Consider the following 21,203-nt stretch of genomic DNA (forward strand, 5'->3'; position numbering starts at 1 on the left):
CTGTGCGAGTCACAGAGCTATACAGTGGTCTACGAGTGTTTGCTTCTTGGACGACGTTCTGCAAGCCAGCACTCCTGGAATGGCCTTACGAACATGTGAACTGCGTTGTTTAGGCTTTTGTGTCTAAGTGGACTTGGGTGGTTTACGTTGGTACTCTTCAAAAGGCTTATACGTGCTTGCGGTGTTAAAAAAAAAAAAACTGGCACTACAAATTTTTGTGTTCACAGAGGCCATTTAGTGAACAAACAAATACAGATTGTGCTACAGGTATTTCCCGCCAATGTCTATGCACTTTTGCCATCGTTTTGGCAGCTTCCGTATTTGAAGATAGTAACTGTTCTCGAAAGAACAGATACCATTGATGACCATGCAGTTTCTCTAGGATAAATGATAATTAATCCAAACCCTCAGCTGCCGACAGGTGTTGTTGATATAGCTCAATGGGGACAGCTGAAAATGTGTGCCCTTACCGGGACTCGAACCCGGGATCTCCTGCTTACATGGCAGAAGCTCTATCCATCTGAGCGAAACAGAACACAGATTAAGAGCGCGACTGTAGGGACTTATCCCTTGGACGTTCCCCGTGAGACCCACATTCCCAACTATCACTCTGCGGTTTTCCTTCAATATGGCTTCAACTGCTGCAATGTTCTGTGGAGTCAACTCGTTGTGCCTGACCTGGACGAGGAGCATCTTCAAGTCACACCATTTGCGAACTTCCTATTCCATTCGTAGACTTTCTGCTGTGACAAACATGCATCACCGTACTGAACCTTCATTCGTCGATGAATTTCAATAGGTTTCACACCTTCACTACTCAAAAACCGAACAACAGAACGCTGTTCTTCCCTGGTGTAAGTAGCAAGTGGGGCGGCCCTCTTTATCCTGATACTGCTACGGTATGTGTGCATCTGCACTATGCTGCCACCTACAGGCCATTCTGCACGCTGTTTATAGCACGCTTACCAACTTACAGGATAACGGCGCTAAATATCGATTTGTTATTACAGATTTAAGGTTTTCATTTGACTCACCCTCGTACGTTGGTAATGTTCCTAATAGATATTTGCCCATCCCATCCAGGGATAGGTCCCTACAGTCGCGTTATTCATCTGTGTCCTCTGTGGCTCAGATGGATAGAGCGTCTGCCAGGTAAGCAGGAGATCCCGGGTTCGAGTCCCGATCGGGGCACACATTTTCAGCTGTCCCCATTGAGGTGTATTAACAACACCTGTCGGCAGCTGAGGGTTTGGATTAATTATCATTTATTCTAGAGAATCTGCACGGTCATCAATGGTATCTGTTCTTTCGAGATCAGCTACTATCTTCATATATAGTTAAAGGCTATCCGGCCATTGACCTTCGTCTGTGCGAATACGCACAGGTTGCCCGAACTCTTACGGGAATCATCACCTTAGTTGGTGCGAGTAATGAGTGGATGGGCAAATATCTACAAGGAACATTACGAATGTAGATTGTGGACAGTTGGGAATGTGGGTCTCACGGGGAGAGTGCAAGGGATAAGTCCCTGCAGTGGCGCTATTCATCTGTGGCTCAGATGGATAGAGCGTCTGCCATGTAAGCAGGAGATCCCGGGGTTCGAGTCCCGGTCGGGGCACACATTTTCAGCGGCCCCCCATTGAGGTATATCAACAAAACCTGGCGGCAGCTGAGGGTTTGGATTAATTAACATTTATTCCGTATTTATGTAGCAAATCACTCTTTGGGGGTATCCCGACGCCACTGGTGGGCAACGGCATGAAGTCCGTCGCTGGTGGTGAACTTCTTACCCCGCATGACCTCTTTAATTGCTTCGAGAAGGGCATATTCGCTAGGAACGAGATGCGGCGAATATAGAGGATGTGGCTGCACAGTAAACTCTAGTTCACGAACGGTGGGAATGGTCTGGCAAGGGGCTTGTGGCTGCGCGTTGTCGTGTTGGAGCAGAACGCCACGGGCCCATTTTCCATGGCGGCTCTGTTGAAGGCGCCGGCGGAGTTGGTGCAGCGAACTGCAGTACCGATGACTGTCGAGGGTCTTACTGGGAGGCAGCCAGCCCAACAGTAGTATACCTTCTTGACCCCAGAACGCAGTCGCCATTTTTTTTCTGCACGAACAGTACCGGCCGTGGCTTCTTGGGACTTGCGCTCCCAATGTGCTTCCACTCTGCTTCCAGTCCAGAGACTGCCGTTTCTTTTCTGCAGTCGTTTAGAAGAAACATGACTCATCGACGGTGACGTGATGCTGAAATAATTCCGCTGGATCTGCACTGTACTGTCGCAGTAACTGTTGGTATATTTCCAAACGCTTCTGTTTCTGAGCAATTGTTCTGAGCAGTTGTGAGGGAATGGGACACCCACTGTGCATGCACCTTTTTAATCTTCAAATCCTCGTCGATGATAGACCTGTTGCGTTTTCTAGTTCATCAAATGTAATTCGCCATTGCTCCGTTATCGACTCATTGACACGCTGAGCGTTATTTGGTTTGCGTGCAGTTGCTGGATCTCCAGTGCTTTTGCGTTTCTCAGCACATTCCCTGAACTCTGATACTCCATGAAACACGGGTCTTAGACTTGCTCTGTTCCCCCCATACGGCTATTAACCTTTTGTGGATGCCTGAAGCACCTTTCCTCCAGAGAAACCACGCTGTACACTGTAGTCCATGATTGATTCTACTTCGTCCTATCGATGTCCACCACTTATTCGCAAGCCGGAAGATATGCTACTGCAATGCGCCGCCTACGGGAATCAACAAAATATGTGTTGACGGTGGCCAGCACTACTGTCTTTTTGACGCATACACATGTCAAACTGCTACTTTTCAGGTGTTATAGGGGCAGTGCTAATCAATACTGAACAAACTACATAATTACTGCATTCTTAATAAATATGGTGAATTGATAAACTGAGACTATAACGTTGCGTGTCACACAGCATTGGTGACGATAGTCACAGTTTAGTCCTACCTAGCTGGCACCACAGTGACGTAATGAATTGTTGCAAATCGGTTAATTCAAGGACAGCTCAGAGCCACGAGCCCTGTAGCGTCCATTCCACCGACGATAAACCACCGCCATTTGCGACTTCCATGGTCTCAAACGAGAGCTCATTGGCGGGGAAGGATGGAGTTGTGTTGGGTTTTATGATGAAAGCAGGTTCTGCTTTGGTGCTCGTGATGGCCTTGTGTTAGGAGACCAGTTGAGGGCCTGCAACCATCCTGTCTGGTGCTTTTTTTTCGTATCGCATTCCCACGCGCTAACCACTTTTTTATCTCATTTTGTTCGTTTTCGTTCGTTGTATCTGCTCTGGGCGGACGTCGAAACACACCCGTTTCAGTTCGTTGATGATCCATTAACTCAGTTTTTTTATTACAGAGGGCAGCTAGTCCTCTGACCGAACACGCTGAGCTACCGTGCCGGCAGGTGCTAGACACAATGGACCTACACCCGCAGTTATGGTCTGGGGGTGCGATTCCGTACAACTTGAGCACAGTCGTGATTATCCCACACACTTTGACTGCAAATTTGCACGTCAGTCTGGCGATTCGACCTGTGGTACTGCCACTCATGATCAACATTCCGTGTGAAACTTCCTGGCAGATTAAAACTGTGTGCCCGACCGAGACTCGAACTCGGGACCTTTGCCTTTCGCGGGCAAGTGCTCTGTAAGGTTTGGAAGGTAGGAGACGAGGTACTGGCAGAAGTAAAGCTGTGAGTACCGGGCGTGAGTCGTGCTTCGGTAGCTCAATTGGTAGAGCACTTGCCCGCGAAAGGCAAAGGTACCGAGTTCGAGTCTCGGTCGGGCACACAGTTTTAATCTGCCAGGAAGTTTCATATCAGCGCACACTCCGCTGCAGAGTGAAAATCTCATTCTGGAAACATTCCGTGTGTTCCAACAGTGTAACGCTCGCCCACGTACCGCTGTTGTAACCCAACATGCTATACAGAGTGTCGACGTGTTGCCTTGGCGTACTCGATCACGACATCTAATTCCAGTCGAGCACATATGGCACTTCATCGGATGACAACTCCAGCGTCATCCACAAAAAACATTAACCGTCCCTGTATTGACCGACCAAGTGCAACGCGCATGGAACTTCATCCCAAAAAAATGGTTCAAATAGCTCTGAGCACTATGGGACTTAACATCTGAGGTCATCAGTCCCCTAGAACTTAGAACTTACTTAAACCTAACTAACCTAAGGACATCACACACATCCATGCCCGAGGCAGGATTCGAACCTGCGACCGTAGCGGTCGCGCGGTTCCAGACTGAAGCGCCTAGAACCACTCGGCCACACCGGGCGGTGAACTTCATCCCACAAACTGACATCCGGCACCTGTACAGGACAATGCACGCACGTTTTCATGCTTGCATTCAACATTGTGCCGCTTACACCTGTTATTAATTTACCACCATATCCCGTGGATATATCAAGTTGTGATCTTGTAATGTTAATCAGTAGAATATATTACCTAGACGAATCTATTCCCGATATTTCATTACTCCACATTAATTATTTTTTGGTGTAGCGATCTTTTCTTTCGTCAGCGTATTTTAAGCTCCCTTCAACATAACCTTCACTTCCCAATGATGTGAGAATTCGCCGGTAACTACACGTGGTTCGGATTCCACCTCAAGCGGAACGTCCCCTTTCCCCGGTAAGATTACTGGGGTAGGTTAACACGCATGTTTCCGAAGCAGTGTCCAATTCAAAGACTTGTATCAGGAATGATTACATAAATCCAAAAAAATTCACCATACAGTGCATTTTATAACTACATAGTATTTTCAAGCATTGTAAATACATGTCGCGAAAGCAGTGCTTAGTTGCTAGATGAGACCTTTAAAAACGTGTAGTAATCTACCGCCAAGAGTCTTCAGACGAGATACGCAACATTCAACATGTGTGAAGGTACCTGAAAGAAAGAGCGTCGCAATTAACATAGCTTTTCACAGTGCGTGCTTATAATGTATGGGATGTCAATGCATTAAGAATTTGTAGGTAGCGTTCCATTAAAGCAATGCACACCCAGTATTGTGATAGCACCGAGTAAACAGAGGTGTTCTTTGCAAGAAGCAGAGTCAAAAAAGATTGCGGCTTTCCTTTGAAAGGTGCGGAGAATATATTAATGCACAAGCACGAAATTTAATTTAAAAAAGTTTTCTCTAGAACAGGAATATGTACACCGGTGGCGTCATCATTATTACGAGTTCTATCTTGGTGGAAGAGATATTTAACTACAAACACGCTTCTTTAAAACATAAAACAGTAATACCAGCTAGTTCTCATTCTGTACGCTTTTCATAGAGTAAGTGCAGCTTTTGAAGTCAGTCATGGTCTGGTAGATTCAGGAGTATGAAAACTGTGCTAGTTCTCAAACAGGAGGCAAGCGTGAAGAGGGAATGATATCAGGAGGTAAGCGCATCAGATGTTTTAAGTGGGTGGTTGGCATTTAGCTTTATGTTAGCCTGTCCTGTAATTTCCGAAGAAATATTTGATGGAAGGGAAAACTACAAAGCAGGCCAATTACATCAGCGTACACCACGGGTAAAGAAATTTGTCGACTGTACAACGGCAGTCTGTTAAGTGAGAACAAAGATTTTGCTGAAACGACATACTCTCTACAGAGAAAAGTGAGTGACGCGCACTTCCTTTTACGTTATAAAGTTACATGATCTGACAGCAGTTATAAACGGCTTCAGCCATACCGTATCCATTTTCATATTCTGTATGTGATAGGAGGCACTTGATAAATAAAGCGTTGCTACATGGTTTGTCTTTTGGCACGAATTGGACATTCCGGTGAAGCTGCCCTACCTCGCTGGTGTAACGATTCAGCACATTTGCTGTGCTTTGTTTTTATTCTGCTGAGCTTAGTCCATATTTTACGATATAAGTGGAAGTCTCTTTTTTTTTTCTTCTTTGATACATGTAGGGTCGTAGCCACATGTTGGCGAGGGCTCTTCCGACTGTTGATATTTTTTAGTATGAAGAAAGGGAGAAGCTATGCTGACACTTGATGTAACAGAATGAAATAAGACATCAACCATTCAGCAGAACGTTTTTATTTAGGTGTTAACCAGTTTCGTACAGTAATGCTCATCTTCCAAGAAGTTAATATTTCCATCTGGAAATAGGCAAATCTGAAAACGAAGAACAATTTTTCAGACGTCGTGGTGGCCTTTGACTGTGAAATTACGCTTCCCGACAAAAATAGCGATGCATCCAGAAGGGGAGGAGGAAACTAAAAGAAAATTCACGGTCTGAGAGTGTTCGTGATATTTCAGTGAGTTAAAATTACAAATTTGGCAGTACGATCCCACGTATCAGTATGACGCTGCACTTCCTCTAGCCTGAATGCGTGCACTGATTCGATAGAGAAAGGCGTCGCGCAGCCGTTGTATCCCCTCCCGAAGCAAACTGCCCCACAACTGTTGTTACCGGTCCTTGTTATCGTGGATACTGGTGCTGGGGCGGTGACGTCCGATCTGGTGCCACATCTATCGCGGACTGGTCTGGGGATCTTGCTGGCCACGGGAGGCCCTCAACATTACGCAGACGGTTCATAGACACATGGGCGACGACTGAAAGAGCTGTGTCATGTTAAAAAGCGGCACCACTGTACTGTTGTACGAGAGGTAAGCTGGTATCAGTGATGTAACGTTGGCAGTTAAATTTCATTACTAGGCGTCACCTGAAATACAAATGAGATGGCTCCCCACACCATGACGCCAAGAGCAATGCCATAGTGCCTCTCGAAAATAACGGAAGAACCGGACGTCTCCCCAGGTCGCTGCCATATTCACCGACTATCCGGAGCGTGCAGAACTGCGATCCGTCGCTGAACACAATGCGACGCTGTTCATCAGCAGGTCATGGCCCCTAGTCAATGCACCACTCAGAACGCATTCATTTGTGTTGCGGTGTTAGCGGCAGCCTACTTACGAGGTTGTGATTCTATAGTCCGGCTGCTGCTAGTCTCCGGCCAATGGTCCGGTATGCCACAGAATGGCGCAGGGAACCCATTACTTGTTCTCCGATGACAAATTCAAATGTAAGGGGTGTGCTTGGCGCTCAGTACGGTGGTCCTCCCTTGTGGTGGTCAGACATGGTCGACTGGACCTTGACGAGTGTGTGTGCCCTCATATTCCCATGCAGCCCAACATATGAGGTGTGGCTAGAAAAAAACCGGACTAGTACTGGTGAAACAATAAAACGAATGCAATAAGGCTGAAAGTCGCGTGGCCTGTCACGTGACTCTCGCTCCGCCTACTGCTCGAGTTTCATCTGCCTCCTGCACTCAGTCTGCCCGTGGCGTCTGTTTTAAGTAGTTGACGTTTTGTCTGTGCGTCTGAAAATGTTGAGTGTACAGAAAGAACAGCGTGTTAACATCAAATTTTGTTTCAAACTAGGAAAATCTGCAAGTGAAACGTTTGTAATGTTACAACAAGTGTACGGCGATGATTGTTTATCGCGAACACAAGTGTTTGAGTGGTTTAAACGATTTAAAGATGGCCGCGAAGACACCAGTGATGACACTCGCACTGGCAGACCATTGTCAGCAAAAACTGATGCAAACATTGAAAAAATCGGTAAACTTGTTCGACACTTTCCTTGTCAACTCCTGTTAACTCAGACACTGCTCTGATTGTTAAACGGCGATCTTGTCCGGCGGACATGTGTCGAGGTCTGGTGAGCCGTCTAGTCTGTCGATGTTTTTTAGGCGGTTACCTTCTGCCTCGGCGAATGCGGGCTGGTTCCCTTTATTCCGCTTCAGCTACACTATGTCGGCGATTGCTGCGCAAACAAGTTCTCCACGAACGCGTACACCACCATTAATCTACCATGCAAACATATGGGTTACACTCGTCTGGTGTGAGGGAGGTCCACCGAAGACCGAACCGCACAATAATCCTGGGTTCGGTGTGGGGCGGTGGAGGGGTGAAGTGGACTGCGGCAGTCGTTTTGGGGTTGTGGACCACTGCGGCTGAGGCGGGGGCGGAGCCTCTCCGTCGTTTCTAGGTCCCGGTTAACATACAACAACACTAAACACAAACAACACTATCGTGCTGTAGTGGCCGTTCTGTATGTTACAGAAAATTGCAGCTGTAATAATTTACATACCCGACGACGGTGTGTAAGTGTTTGAAGTTACATTAACATCCGACCTTGACTTTCGGATAGCTCACTTTTTTTGGTCAGAAATTCTGTATTTCACAAAAGACACTATTGAAATTTCTGCCGTGTGACCAACATCAAGTGGAGTACTGCGAAAAACTGCAATGGATAAAAGTTAATCAGAACAAGAATTTTGAATAAAACAAATTCATCAGTTCCATTTTCCTATTTTTAATTCTTTATTGATTTATTTTTTTAAACCACGGTTGGTTCGGCCCCTACCCTCATTGTCTACTGCTCATTTGTCAGGTTGCTTGAGAGAACAAAGTACGATTCGACAAGAAGACGAAGAAGAAGCAGAAGCTGAAGAAGAATTGTGAGATTGAACTGATTTCCCTTCTGTGACTGGTAAAACAAGATAATAACTACAAAGAAACTGAAAAAGAAAATGATAATAATTGTGATTGAAGAACGAAGTGCTCGGATAAAGCGTGTGCAAAGCAGATATTTAGTCTTTCATCCTTTCTGTTCAGTCTATATATCGAAGAAGCAATTACGGAAATAAAAGAAAAGTTCAAGAGTGGAATTAAAATTCAAGGGAATGGGTATCATTGATAAGATTCGCCGATGACATTGCTGCTGCGGATGTGTTGAAAAAGAAACCCGTAATGTTCTGATACAGCGTTAATAGTATCCTGCATGACACAGTCACGTCGTTTAAATATCTGGCCGTAACGTTGGAAAGTGATATGAAAGGGAGTCAGCATGTAAGGATTGTGGAGAGAAAGGTGACTTCGGTTTATTGGGAGAATTCTAAGACAGAGTGGTTCATCTGTAAAGGACACTGCATATAGGACACTGCTGCGACCTATCTTTGAGTACCGCTCGAGTGTTTGACATCTGTACCACGTCGGATTAACGGAAAACATCGAAGCAATTCAGAGGCGGTCTGCCAGATTTGTGACTAGTAGGTTCGAACAACACCTAAGTGTTACGGAGATGCTTCGGGAACTCAAATGGGGATCCCTGGAGGGTAGGCGCTGTTCTTTACGAGGAACAAACACTACAGAGAAAATTTAGAGAACCGGCATTTGAAGCTGACTGCAGATTGATTCTGCTGCCTCCAACAAACATTGCGCGTAAGGACGACGAAGAAAATATATGAGAAATTAAGTCTCGTACGGAGGGATATATACTTTCGTTTTTCCCTCGTTCTGTTTGCTAATGGAACAGAAAAGTAAATGACTAGCAGTGGTACGGGGTACCTTCCGTCATCCGCCCTAAGGTGGATTGCGGAGTTTCGATGTAGATGAAGATGTGTCCTCAGTGAAAGTGAAGAAGAATTACAAGATCCGATGAATGGAATAAACAGTGTAATGAGTACTGAATATGAATTGGGAGTATATCAAAGAAAGAATCACAAGTAGCAGAAATGAGAACAGCGAGAAACTTATCAGGATTGATGATCGCGAAGTAAATGAAGTTAAGTAATTCTGCTGCCTAGACATAAAAAAACCCATAGCTGTCGGAGCAAGGAGGACATCAAGAGCAGACTAGCACTAGCTAAAAGGGCATTCCTGATCAAGAGAAGTCTACTAGTATCAAACATAGTCCTTAAATTGAGGAAAAAATTTCTGAGAAAGTACGTTTGGAGAACACCATTGTTTGGTAGTGAGGCATGGACTCTGGAAAAACTGGAACAGAAGAGAATCTAAGCTTTTGTGCTGTGGTGCTACAGAAGAATGTTGAAAATTAGGTGGCCTGATGAGGTAAGGAATGACAGTACATCTGTTAAGACATCAAGGAATAACTTCCATGGTACTAGCGGGAGCTGTAGAGGGTAAAACCTTTAGAGGAAAACATAGACTGGTATTCATCCACCAAATAATTGAGGACGTAGGTTTCAAGGACTACTTTGAGTTGAAGAGGTTGACACAGGAGAAAAATTCGTGGTGGGCTGCATCAAACCAGCCGGAAAACTGATAAAAAAGTGACCGAATGATAGAGTTTGGGATGACAGACTTCAAATCTGATTCATTCCTGGAAGATCCCTTTATACAAAATGACGCAGTTACTCTCCCACGGGAAAAAAATTGCAATTAAGAGTTTATTTACGTTTGTGGAACGAAACGTAAAACATCCCGCAGTGCGTTTAAAATTACGATACGGGACGTCAACGTTGTGGTTTCTCGGAAGAAAGTTTTTGCATTGACGTTGATGGGTGGGGGAATGGCGGTGGCAGATTATGATGTGGTCCGCTCACATTGTAAGTCATAGTGTTCTCGTGGCGCTCCCTCGTGTTATAGTATGGGATTTTGTGCTTTCGTGTTTTCTGAATCTTTATTTTTTATTTCCTTTATTTTTCTGACACACTACGTAGGATTTTTTCCTGTGAGTGTTCTTCTACGAAAGATGTCAAATAGTTGAGGGCGATGGATGGATGGACTGAAAATGGTTCGGCGCTAAACAGTGTGGTCATCAACGCCCTTTCACAATAGCGTACTGGTGTATACTCTTGTTTAAACGAAAAGCAAAGGCCATATAACTACAAATGCAGCAATAAAAAAGTCACATACAATCTTCAGTAGATCTAGTCATACCGTTATCATCCTTTAATAGTGTTAATAAAACAGTGGATGGCTGCTAGCGAAGCTAATAGGATGAGCCAGCTGCCCTAAAACACATTAAAATCATTTTCCAATTAAATTGGGCAGGGATCCTAACGTCGTACAAAATGTCAAGAATATACTTGCTACTATTTTGTCATCGCCTAAAATTGAGGGTAAGTCCCTCAGCAGTCCAAAGTCTTCCCCCCTGTCAGCTTAGAAAATACACGGCAAAATACATCATGAGAGCTGAGAGCTAAAATGATTTTGGTATTAATTAACAGAAGAAAGAAAAAGCCTACAATTGTGCATAAATAAGAAGAGAACATAAATTGAGAAGATAATTTTAATTTATGAACTTTTTTTGAACAATGAAACAATCTACTCCATCGAATCAGAAAAATAGTTATTTTTGGCTATGTATGGTTCCTAGGAAAGTGGGTAACGTAAAAAGTGGCTAGTTATTGTCTTCTAAATATTGTTTGTTCTGTTTGTATATATATACAGGGTGAGTCATCTAACGTTACCGCTGGATATATTTCGTAAACCACATCAAATACTGACGAACCGATTCCACAGACCGAACGTGAGGAGAGGGGCTAGTGTAATTGGTTAATACAAACCATAAAAAAATGCACGGAAGTATGTTTTTTAACACAAACCTACGTTTTCTTAAATGGAACCACGTTATTTTTGTTAGCACATCTGAACACATAAACAAATACGTAATCAGTGCCGTTTGTTGCATTGTAAAATGTTAATTACATCCGGAGATATTGTAACCTAAAGTTGACGCTTGAGTACCACTCCTCCGCTGTTCTATCGTGTGTATCGGAGAGCACCGAATTACGTAGGGATCCAAAGGGAACGGTGATGGACCTTAGGTACAGAAGAGACTGGAACAGCACATTACGTCCACATGCTAACACCTTTTTATTGGTCTATTTCACTGACGCACATGTACATTACCATGAGTGGTGAGGTACACGTACACACGTGGTTTCCGTTTTCAATTACGGAGTGGAATAGAGTGTGTCCCGACATGTCAGGCCAATAGATATTCAATGTGGTGGCCATCATTTGCTGCACACAACTGCAATCTCTGGCGTAATGAATGTCGTACACGCCGCAGTACATCTGGTGTAATGTCACCGCAGGCTGCCACAATACGTTGTTTCATATCCTCTGGGGTTGTAGGCACATCACGGTACACATTCTCCTTTAACGTACCCCACATTGAACATCTATTGGCCTGACATGTCGGGACACACTCTATTCCACTGCGTAATTGAAAACGGAAACCACGTGTGTACATGTACCTCATCCCTCATGGTAATGTACATGTGCGTCAGTGAAAAAGACCAGTAAAAAGGTGTTAGCATGTGGACGTAATGTGCTGTTCGTCTCTTCTGTACCTAAGGTCCATCACCGTTCCCTTTGGATCCCTACGTAATTCGGTGCTCTCCGATACACACGATAGAACAGCGGAGGACTGGTGCTCAAGCTTCAACTTTAGGTTACAATATCTCCGGATGTAATTAACATTTTACAATGCAACAAACGGCACTGATTATGTATTTGTTTATGTGTTCAGATGTGCTAACAAAACTAACGGGGTTCCATTTAAAAAACATAGGTTTGTGTTAAGAAACATACTTCCGTGCATTTTTTTATGGTTTGTATTAACCAATTACACTAGCCCCTCTCCTCACGTTCGGTCTGTGGAATCGATTCGTCAGTATTTGATGTGGTTTGCGAAATATATCCAGAGGTAATGTTAGGTGCAAATGGTTCAAATGGCTCTGAGCACTATGCGACTTAACTTCTAAGGTCATCAGTCGCCTAGAACTTAGAACTAATTAAACCTAACTAACCTAAGGACATCACACACATCCATGCCCGAGGCAGGATTCGAACCTGCGACCGTAGCGGTCACGCGGTTCCAGACTGAAGCGCCTTTAACCGCACGGCCACACCGGCTAATGTTAGGTGACTCACCCTGTATATATATATATATATATTTTCTCTACCAGATAAACGTGGATGTTTTGAAATATATGGAAAACACTTGTTCCATGTTTTCATTTCTCAACGGAGTAGAAAATTTTCACACAACTTTTGTCAAGAACATCTGTTATGAATTTTGCTTTGGCAATTAGTAAGCAGTATCATTGCTAGTTAGTTAATTCTAAAACTGTATTTCAGCTTTTTGTACGGCGGATGATATCTGATAACCTCACTCACACTGTCGACAGCAAGCTAAGCGATATGTTTGTAAGTTCTTTTCAGTAAGGCTGTTATTTTGCCAGATGGAAGATGAAGTGATTCAGTGTGTTCATTATGTTCCAGCATGTGACTTAAAACCTTAGGCGGTTAGACAGTTTTGATTCAAGATATTAGAACTATTTTTCCACATTGTAAGAATTAGTTACGAAGACTGTCCGTGAATTCTTGATGTCTCGTGAAGAAGTCCATTTAGAACCAAACAGTTTGAGGCATAATAAATGCATTTAAAAAACAACTGTGGTGGCTTTTTATTAACACTTTCGAAGGTAAGTCAATAAGCACCTTCAATTTTGCTCTAATTGTCTTTAGATTGCCTCTACGGCTTTTTGTGCTCACCAGCCTCTAGGTGGCACTGATATCTTCGCCTATGGTAGGCCGCCACATTATCACGACAGTCCTCTTTGCGCTGTTGCGACGTAAAGACTGCCGCACCACTCTCTGTTTGCACCATAGAACAACAACGTCCCGTAATCCGTTTCTTATGGTCTGAAGGTGTACCAGGAACAGCAATAGTAAGAAGACTTTGAGAACATTACAGGGACAATGTTTTGTCGTAGCTAAGTGTCTACCAGTGGACGGACGTGAATAATGATGAAAGAGCGGAACGTCTAGCTGCAGCCACAACTAGTATCAATATCGAGTAAGTCCGTGCCTTGAGCCTGAATAACAAAGTGCCTATTGATGATGTGGCAAATCATACCCAGATTAAGAACTTTTAACACTGCTGCGCGTCAGCAATCGTGAATAATTTAATGATTGTAAAGAATCCACCTCGACTGCAAACAGAAACCGGATGTTGACCTAGGTTTCGGCGCGGATAACAACGCTTTCTTCGGAACACACTAAAACTACAAACTGCCTAAAGAGGCATGGTCCAACATTAATACAGAACGCCCATGCCTCTTTAGGCAGTTTGTAGTTTTAGTGTGTTCCGAAGAAAGCGTTGTTATCCGCGCCGAAACCTAGGTCAACATCCGGCTTCTATTTGCAGTCGAGCCGGATTCTTTACAATCATTATAGCCAGATTCTTCTACAAAAAGATACTTTAAGACGTCGTCGATTCAGCTATAATCAACAGGTGAACGAGCGGTCCATACGTGTCTTGCTGCCCTACCAAAAACCTTTTTTCAAATAGTACTGGAAAGCTTGTGCAACGATGGGCCAAGTGCATTGAAAAGGTGACAATGTTGAAAAATGACACCAATAAAATTGTGTACTCTTCTTGTAAAAATTGATTGCAGATACTAATTGACTTTCCCTCGTACATTATCGAGGAAAAGACCATTAGTGCACATGCATTCGACGGTGAAAGTGCCTACCGTTACGTTGACGTATGGTGTGACTCTACGTTACTGAGTCTGCTCCTGAGCGTGGATTCGTGCGCTCGTATGACAAGTAGTTATAGAGGCTCACCGAGTATCTCCGGGGACGACTTCTTCTTGGCAGCCGGCACGGACCTCCTGTGGGAGATGTTGCGACTGCTGCCCCCGCCGCCCCCGCCCACGGCGTCGCCGCCGCGCCGCCGCACCACGGCCCCCGCGGCCGCCCCCGCGGGCTGGTGGCTGTCCACCTGGCCACCGCCCTTCTTGACGCTGTAGTTGATCTCCTCCATCTTCTCCTTCTTGCGCGGCACCTCGTCCTTCTCGCGACGCTCCAGCGCGAATTTCTCCGTCTCCTCCGTGTCGTCGCCCTCCGGGGCGAAGCGGTTCGAGTCCTCCTCACCTGTACCGGCGGAGGACGCTGCGCAGGAGGCGTCGCCGGTGGCCATCTTGATGGGCGCCAGCTCGTCCTTGGCCCCCGACAGGAAGGCATCGGACATCTTGTCTGCAGAGGCGGCGAGCGCCAGCGCCATGCTGCCGGCGCCGGTGCTGGTGGCGGTTGCCGGGGCCTCTGGGGGCAGCAGGGGCGTGGGCACGTTCAGGTCCTTCACCACCAACACCTCGTCCACCTCCCCGTCCACTGGGATGTTGAACTTGGGCTTGTCGTACAGCGACGCCTTCTGCAGATTCTCCACGCTGTCCAAGTGGTTGATGCTGTCTATCTTGCTCGCCAGGATATCTTCCTGCAAATTAATAATATTTACATCAACTATCTGTGATAATTACGATGCTTAGTCATGGAGTTTTAACTGCCAGGTCCAAGGAATAAAGTTACGTATTAATTTTTTGGAAAAACTAATAATAAAATCCGTCTACTGTCTTTTACAGCGTTTTAATTTTGCAAATATACATATCTATGTAACAGCTTCTCCACCAGGGCCTCGGTTTTTAGGTAGGCACCTCCACTGCGATGCAACATTTCAGGAACGGGTGCCTGTGGGAGGTATAGTGAATTCTTAACTGTATAATTTGTGAAATTATGGGTGAATAAACACTGAAGCGCCAAAGAAACTGGCATAGGTATGCGTATTCAAATACACAGATATGTAAACGGGCAGAATACGACGCTGCGAAATGATTCAAATGGCTCTGAGCACTAAGGGACTTAACGTCTGAGGTCATCAGTCACCTAGAACTTAGAACTACTTAAACCTAACTAACCTAAGGACATCACACACATCCATACCCGAGACAGGATTCGAGCCTGCGACCGTAGCAGTCGCGCGGTTCCAGACTGAAGCGCCTAGAACCGCTCGGCCACAGCGGCCGGCACGACGCTGCGGTCGGCAACGTCTATATAAGAGTACTAATGTCTGGCTAGATCGCTTACTGGTGCTACAATGGCAGGTTATCAAGATTTAAGAGTGTCTGAACGTGCTGTTACAGTCGGCGCACGAGCGGTGGGACACAGCACCTCCGAGGTAGCCATGAAGTGGGGATTTTCCCGTACGACCATTTCACGAGTGAATCGAGAATAACAGAAATGGGGTGAAACATCAAATTCCCCGCATTGCTGCGGTCGAATAATGATCTTGCAACAACGGGATCAACGACGACTGAAGAGAATCGTTTAACGTGACAGAAGTGCAACACTTCTGAAAATTGCTGCGGATTTCAAAGCTGGGCCATCAACAAGTGTCAGCGTGCGAACTGTTCAACGAAGCATTATCGATATGGGCTTTCGGAGCCGAAGGCCCGCTCGTGAACCCTTGATGACTGCACGACAAAAAGCTGCACGTCTCGCCTGGGCCTGTCAACACCGACAGTCTACTGTTGATGACTGGAAACGTGTTGTCTGGTCGGACGAGTCTCGTTTCCAATTGTATCGAGTGGATGAATGTGTTGTAAGTAGGCTGTTTAGGTTTTTATGTTGGTGACGCCACGCAGCCCTGTGTATGAAAATCGCTGACTGCGCTGTGTGAGGTCTGTGGCTGGTTGGACTCATTGTTGGATTATTCGTTAGTGTAGTGTTGGGCAGTTGGGTGTGAACAGCCCGCAGCATTGGGCAATTGGAGGTGCGCCGCCAGCAGTGATGGATGTGGGGAGAGAGATGCCAGAGTTTTGCAATGTTAATATGAGCGGACGATCTTATTCACCCACAATTTCACAAATTATACAGTTAAGAATTCACTATACCTCCCACAGGCACCCGTGTGTGTCCGTGAGAAAAAGGAATTTTGTCAAACCGGATGTCACGAATATATGACTTTTGAACACTATTAAGGTAAATACATAGTTTGTTCTCCATCAAAATCTTTCATTTGCTAACTATATGCCTATCAATAGTTAGTACCTTTAGTAGTTAGAATCTTTTATTTAGCTGGCAGTATTGGCGCTCGCTGTATTGCAGTAGTTCGAGTAACGAAGATTTTGGTGAGGTAAGTGATTCATGAAGGATAGGTTATTGTTAGCCAGGGCTATTCTTTTGTAGGGATAATTAAAAGTCAGATTGCGTTGCGCTAAAATATTGTGTGTGAGTTTATAAACGATAAGAATAAGTAAAGAGAAAACTGTCTGAGTACGTTCAGTGTCACTCAGCTGTTTCAGTATCAAATAACGTAGAAGTTTACCAGCACAGTCTTTCTTTACATTCAAAGGGGAAGTTTCATATTTCTTTACATTCAAAGGGCAAGTTTCAGTGTACGTGTGTGGAGACAACCTCTTGAATCCATGGATCCTGCAAGTCAGTAGAGGATTGTTAAAGCAGGTGGAGGCCCTGTAATAGTGTGCGGTGTGTGCAGATGGAGCGATATGGGGCTCCTGATACGTCTAGGTATGACTCTGACAGGTGACAAGTACGTAAGCATCCTGTCTGATCACCTGCACCCATTCATGTCCATTGTGCATTCCGACGGACTTGGGCATTTCTAGCAGGACAATGCGACACCACACACCTCCAGAATGCTGGAGAGTGGCTCCAGGAACACTCTTCTGAGTTTAAACACTTCCGCTGGCCACCAAACTCCCCAGACGTGAACATTACTAAGCATATCTTGGATGCCTTACAACATGCTTTGTACTCTTACGGATTTATGAACAGCCCTACAGGATTCAGGGTGTGAATTCCCTCCAGCATTACTTCAGACATTAGTCGAGTCCATGTCTTTGCGGTTTTGTTCAAGTTGTTTTCACTACAGCTGGACACGAGATTGCATTTCGCCCATATACAGGCAGAATTTCCCGGTGAATCGGTGTGCAGTTTAGATATTTTACGCACACGAATCTTCCCATTCCACGTACTTCAGTACAGCAGCACCTTTGCAGCTGGCGTGCCATTTCACTACAACACTGTGAAACACCTGTTATCTGTGTCGCAGCAGAGCTGTGTCTGCGGGAAATTTAGATCATGCACTCTTTTCTGACAATTCACTATTCTTGGTGCGCAATGGCCTTAGCGTAGGACGACGTGTGTAACTTATTCTTTGAAATCTCAACTATGTTTTTTTTTTTGTACTTCTGTATAAAGGGTGAGTAACTAACTGTTGCCACCGAGAATAACTCCGAAAGTATGATAGTAGCTGAAAAGTTTGTCAGACAAATGTTGCATAGGACAAGGGAAGGGGGGGGGGGCATAATATGACGTTCGTTTTTTGTTTCTAGGTGGGCTCCCGTTACAGATACTTTGTTTCTTAATTGGGGTGCTACCGTTTGGTACTTCTTTTCTGATAGTGGCTGTCGAGTCGAATCCAACGACGTGTAACAGTAAGGTCTTTGAAGGTCAACGAAGGTCACAAAGGTGGCAAACGTCCGTTTACAGAAGATATCAATGCAGTTCTGCAATCTTCTTGTCACGGATTGAATGGTACTCCTTATCACTTCGGCAATTATCGAAGAACATGCTCTGACAATTCTCTCTCGTATATCGTGCAGCCGGCCGGAGTGGCCGTGCGGTTCTAGGCGCTACAGTCTGGAACCGCGCGACCGCTACGGTCACAGTTTCGAATCCTGCCTCGGGCATGGATGTGTGTGATGTCCTTATGTTAGTTAGGTTTAAGTAGTTCTAAGTTCTAGGGGACTGATGACCTCAGAAGTTAAATCCCATAGTGCTCAGAGCCATTCGAATTATATCTTGCAAATAGTAAATATTCGCCGAATACGGGGTATCCATCTAACGCGCCACTGACATGTAAACACCATTCGAGCGAATGAGAATGATGTATTCCTTTGAAAAACAAGTCGATATGCTTCTCATTTACGAAGAATGTTAATGAAATTCAATGAGAGCTAGAGACTTATACGCTGAAAGATATCCTCAACGTATTCAGCCTACACGTCGTACATTTAAATATGCGTATGATAAACTGAGAACATCTGGATATTTAGTGCATCGAAAACATATCTGGCAAAGGAAAGTTAATAACGAGGAAGCTTAAATTGATACTCTTGCCACTGTTGTTCGAGATCCTTGTGTTAGTTCGCGTCAAATCGCAAGGGAATCTGGCATAAGCCAGGGTAGTGTTGTTCGTGTTCTGCATCGTCATAAATGTCATCCTTACCATATCAGTATCCACCAATAATTAACTGGTACCGATTGTATGCGTCGCATTGCATTCTGCCGATGGGCTCATCTTCAGATTCAGAGGGATGACACATTTATTAATTTATTTACTAACGAGGCTACATTATTCACTAACCATGGAAATGTTAATTTGCATAACAAGCATTATTGGGCAACTGAAAATCCATGTTGGCTTTGGCAAGTTACACACCAAAAACCGTGGTCGATGAATGTATGGTGTGGGATTCTGGAGGACAGAATATAGGCCCCTCTTTCATCGAATGAAATCTTAATGGTAGGAAGTACACCACATTCCTGCAAGAAACATTAGGTCTGTGATAGGAAGAAATACCTTTAGGAACAGAATGTGGTATCAACACGATGGGTATCCGCTAAATTTTACGCTGATGGCTAGAAATGAGTTGCAAAGACAATTCCAAATCATTGGATTGTATCGGACGCGGAGGAGATGTGTAGTGGCCTGCTCGTTCGGCGGACTTGATGCCTCTGGAATTTTTCTTATGGGGATTCGTACAAGACATTGTTTATAAAGACGTTCCAACTACACCTGAAGGTATGCGAGAGAGAATTGTCGGAGCATGTGCTTCGATAAGTGCCGAAGTGATAAGGAATACCACTCAATCCATGATAAGAAGATTGCAGCACTGCATTGATACCAATGGTCATCACTTCGAACACCTTGTGCAAATGGACGTTCATGCCACCTTTGTGACCTTCGTTGTCCTTCAAAGACCTTACTGTTACACATGATTGGATTCGTCTCAATAGCCACTATCAGCAAATAAGTACCGAACTATAGCATCCCATTAAAAAAAAATAAACAAAGTTGACCTTCACATCTCCGAAGCGACCCCACCTGGCAACAAAAAACCAAAGTCATATACATTATGGCCCCCATTGTCCCTTGCAACTTTAGTTCCCCAAACTTCTCATCTCCTATCATACTTTCGGAGTTATTCTTGGTGGCAATAGTTAGTGACTCACCCTGTATATTCCACAATAATTTCTCAAACTGCAATTGGCTCGTTGACATAAGAATTGTGGTTCTTACACAAAAACTGAAGCCGTGATGATGAAGCTTTGACTTCGAAATGTACATTGACACATGCAGGACGTTTCGCAATTGCTATTAAAGATTTCTAGGGGATGTACAATAGATAATTTTTTGTTGAGGAACTCATGTCCGGGAAGTGTATTGTTTGGGTGTAAGATAAGTTTAAAAACCAGATCACTTTAAAATCTGCCGCTACACTCTACGCGCACAAACTGACAATTTTCGTCCAACTACAACAACGGCGACGAGAAACTGGTACGTTCACAGCTAGGAGGGGTCGCTGTGGTGCTCGATGGACGGGCCAATCTCTTAATTTTGGAAAGAACGTCCTTCGTCAAGCAGAAGACGACCCGACGAAGACTACTCGAAACACTGCCCATGCAATGGACTCCTGGAGAATACAAATGTAAGAAGTCACTGTCTCCGCTGTGTGCATGTGATAATGATCGGGTCTTCAAATTTGTTTTACATCCAAACGGTTCATTTTCGGACACCGGTTTCTCCTACTGTACCTACGAAGACTCCTCTACAACCTCTAGAAGCGTGTAACAGGAATTGTGAAACACCATGTACAAGAGTAAATTGTGGAATTAATAAAGTATGTGAGGATGAATGAACTTTCGACGGTCTTAGAAGAATAAAATGTTGTAGTAGGCGAGAGAAAGAAAGGCAGAATTACAGGAGAAGTAGTATTGCAGAAAAGAAATGAGGGTGAGAACAGGCTCTTACGGGTTGGATTTCAAAAGCATGCTGAGGATACCTATTCGTAAAATGAGAGAATTGAGAGGCTGTTACAATACAGATTTTAAAATCATGCCGCGAACACTTTTTTGAGAAACAAATGAGACGCGAGGCTGAGATAAGAAGGACTGCAAAAGCATGCTGGGAACACCACTTTTTAAAATGTCAAGTGATACTTGGCGAAAGCTACAGAAGACAACACTGTACACATGCTGTCCCGGAAATGGTGCAACAAACTTAGAGCGTATTGTAGAGGGTGTCTTGAGGAACAAAGAGAAGACAAGAACCCGCGTCCAAAAACGTCATTCAGTGACGATACAGAGCGTCGAAATTATAGGCTCCGGCGCATATCGCTAGGCCATCTCTTCGGCAGCAAGTGTGACTTTGTGCTCTGACGGACTTATGCGAAAAGTATCACAATGTTTTTTGTTACTGAGTGATAGCGACTGATTACCACGATCACCTGTGGAGAAGATGAACATAACTGCTTCGCAGA

At 44.6% G+C, this 21,203-nt stretch overlaps 1 protein-coding gene across 4 annotated transcripts in view; it reads right to left on the reverse strand.

The window, feature by feature from the left end:
- The window catches only part of LOC126236895 (schwannomin-interacting protein 1 homolog), an 816,191-nt gene that overhangs the window by 478,634 nt on the left and 316,354 nt on the right, over positions 1-21,203 (reverse strand). For all 4 annotated transcript variants that reach the window (XM_049946538.1, XM_049946537.1, XM_049946536.1 and 1 more), the window contains exon 6: positions 14,428-15,076. In XM_049946538.1, the coding sequence (XP_049802495.1) occupies positions 14,428-15,076 (649 nt within the window). The remainder of the gene's footprint in view (positions 1-14,427; positions 15,077-21,203) is intronic.

This window comes from Schistocerca nitens, chromosome 2 (genome assembly GCF_023898315.1).
Source record: "Schistocerca nitens isolate TAMUIC-IGC-003100 chromosome 2, iqSchNite1.1, whole genome shotgun sequence".
NCBI classification, from domain to species: Eukaryota; Metazoa; Arthropoda; class Insecta; order Orthoptera; family Acrididae; genus Schistocerca; species Schistocerca nitens.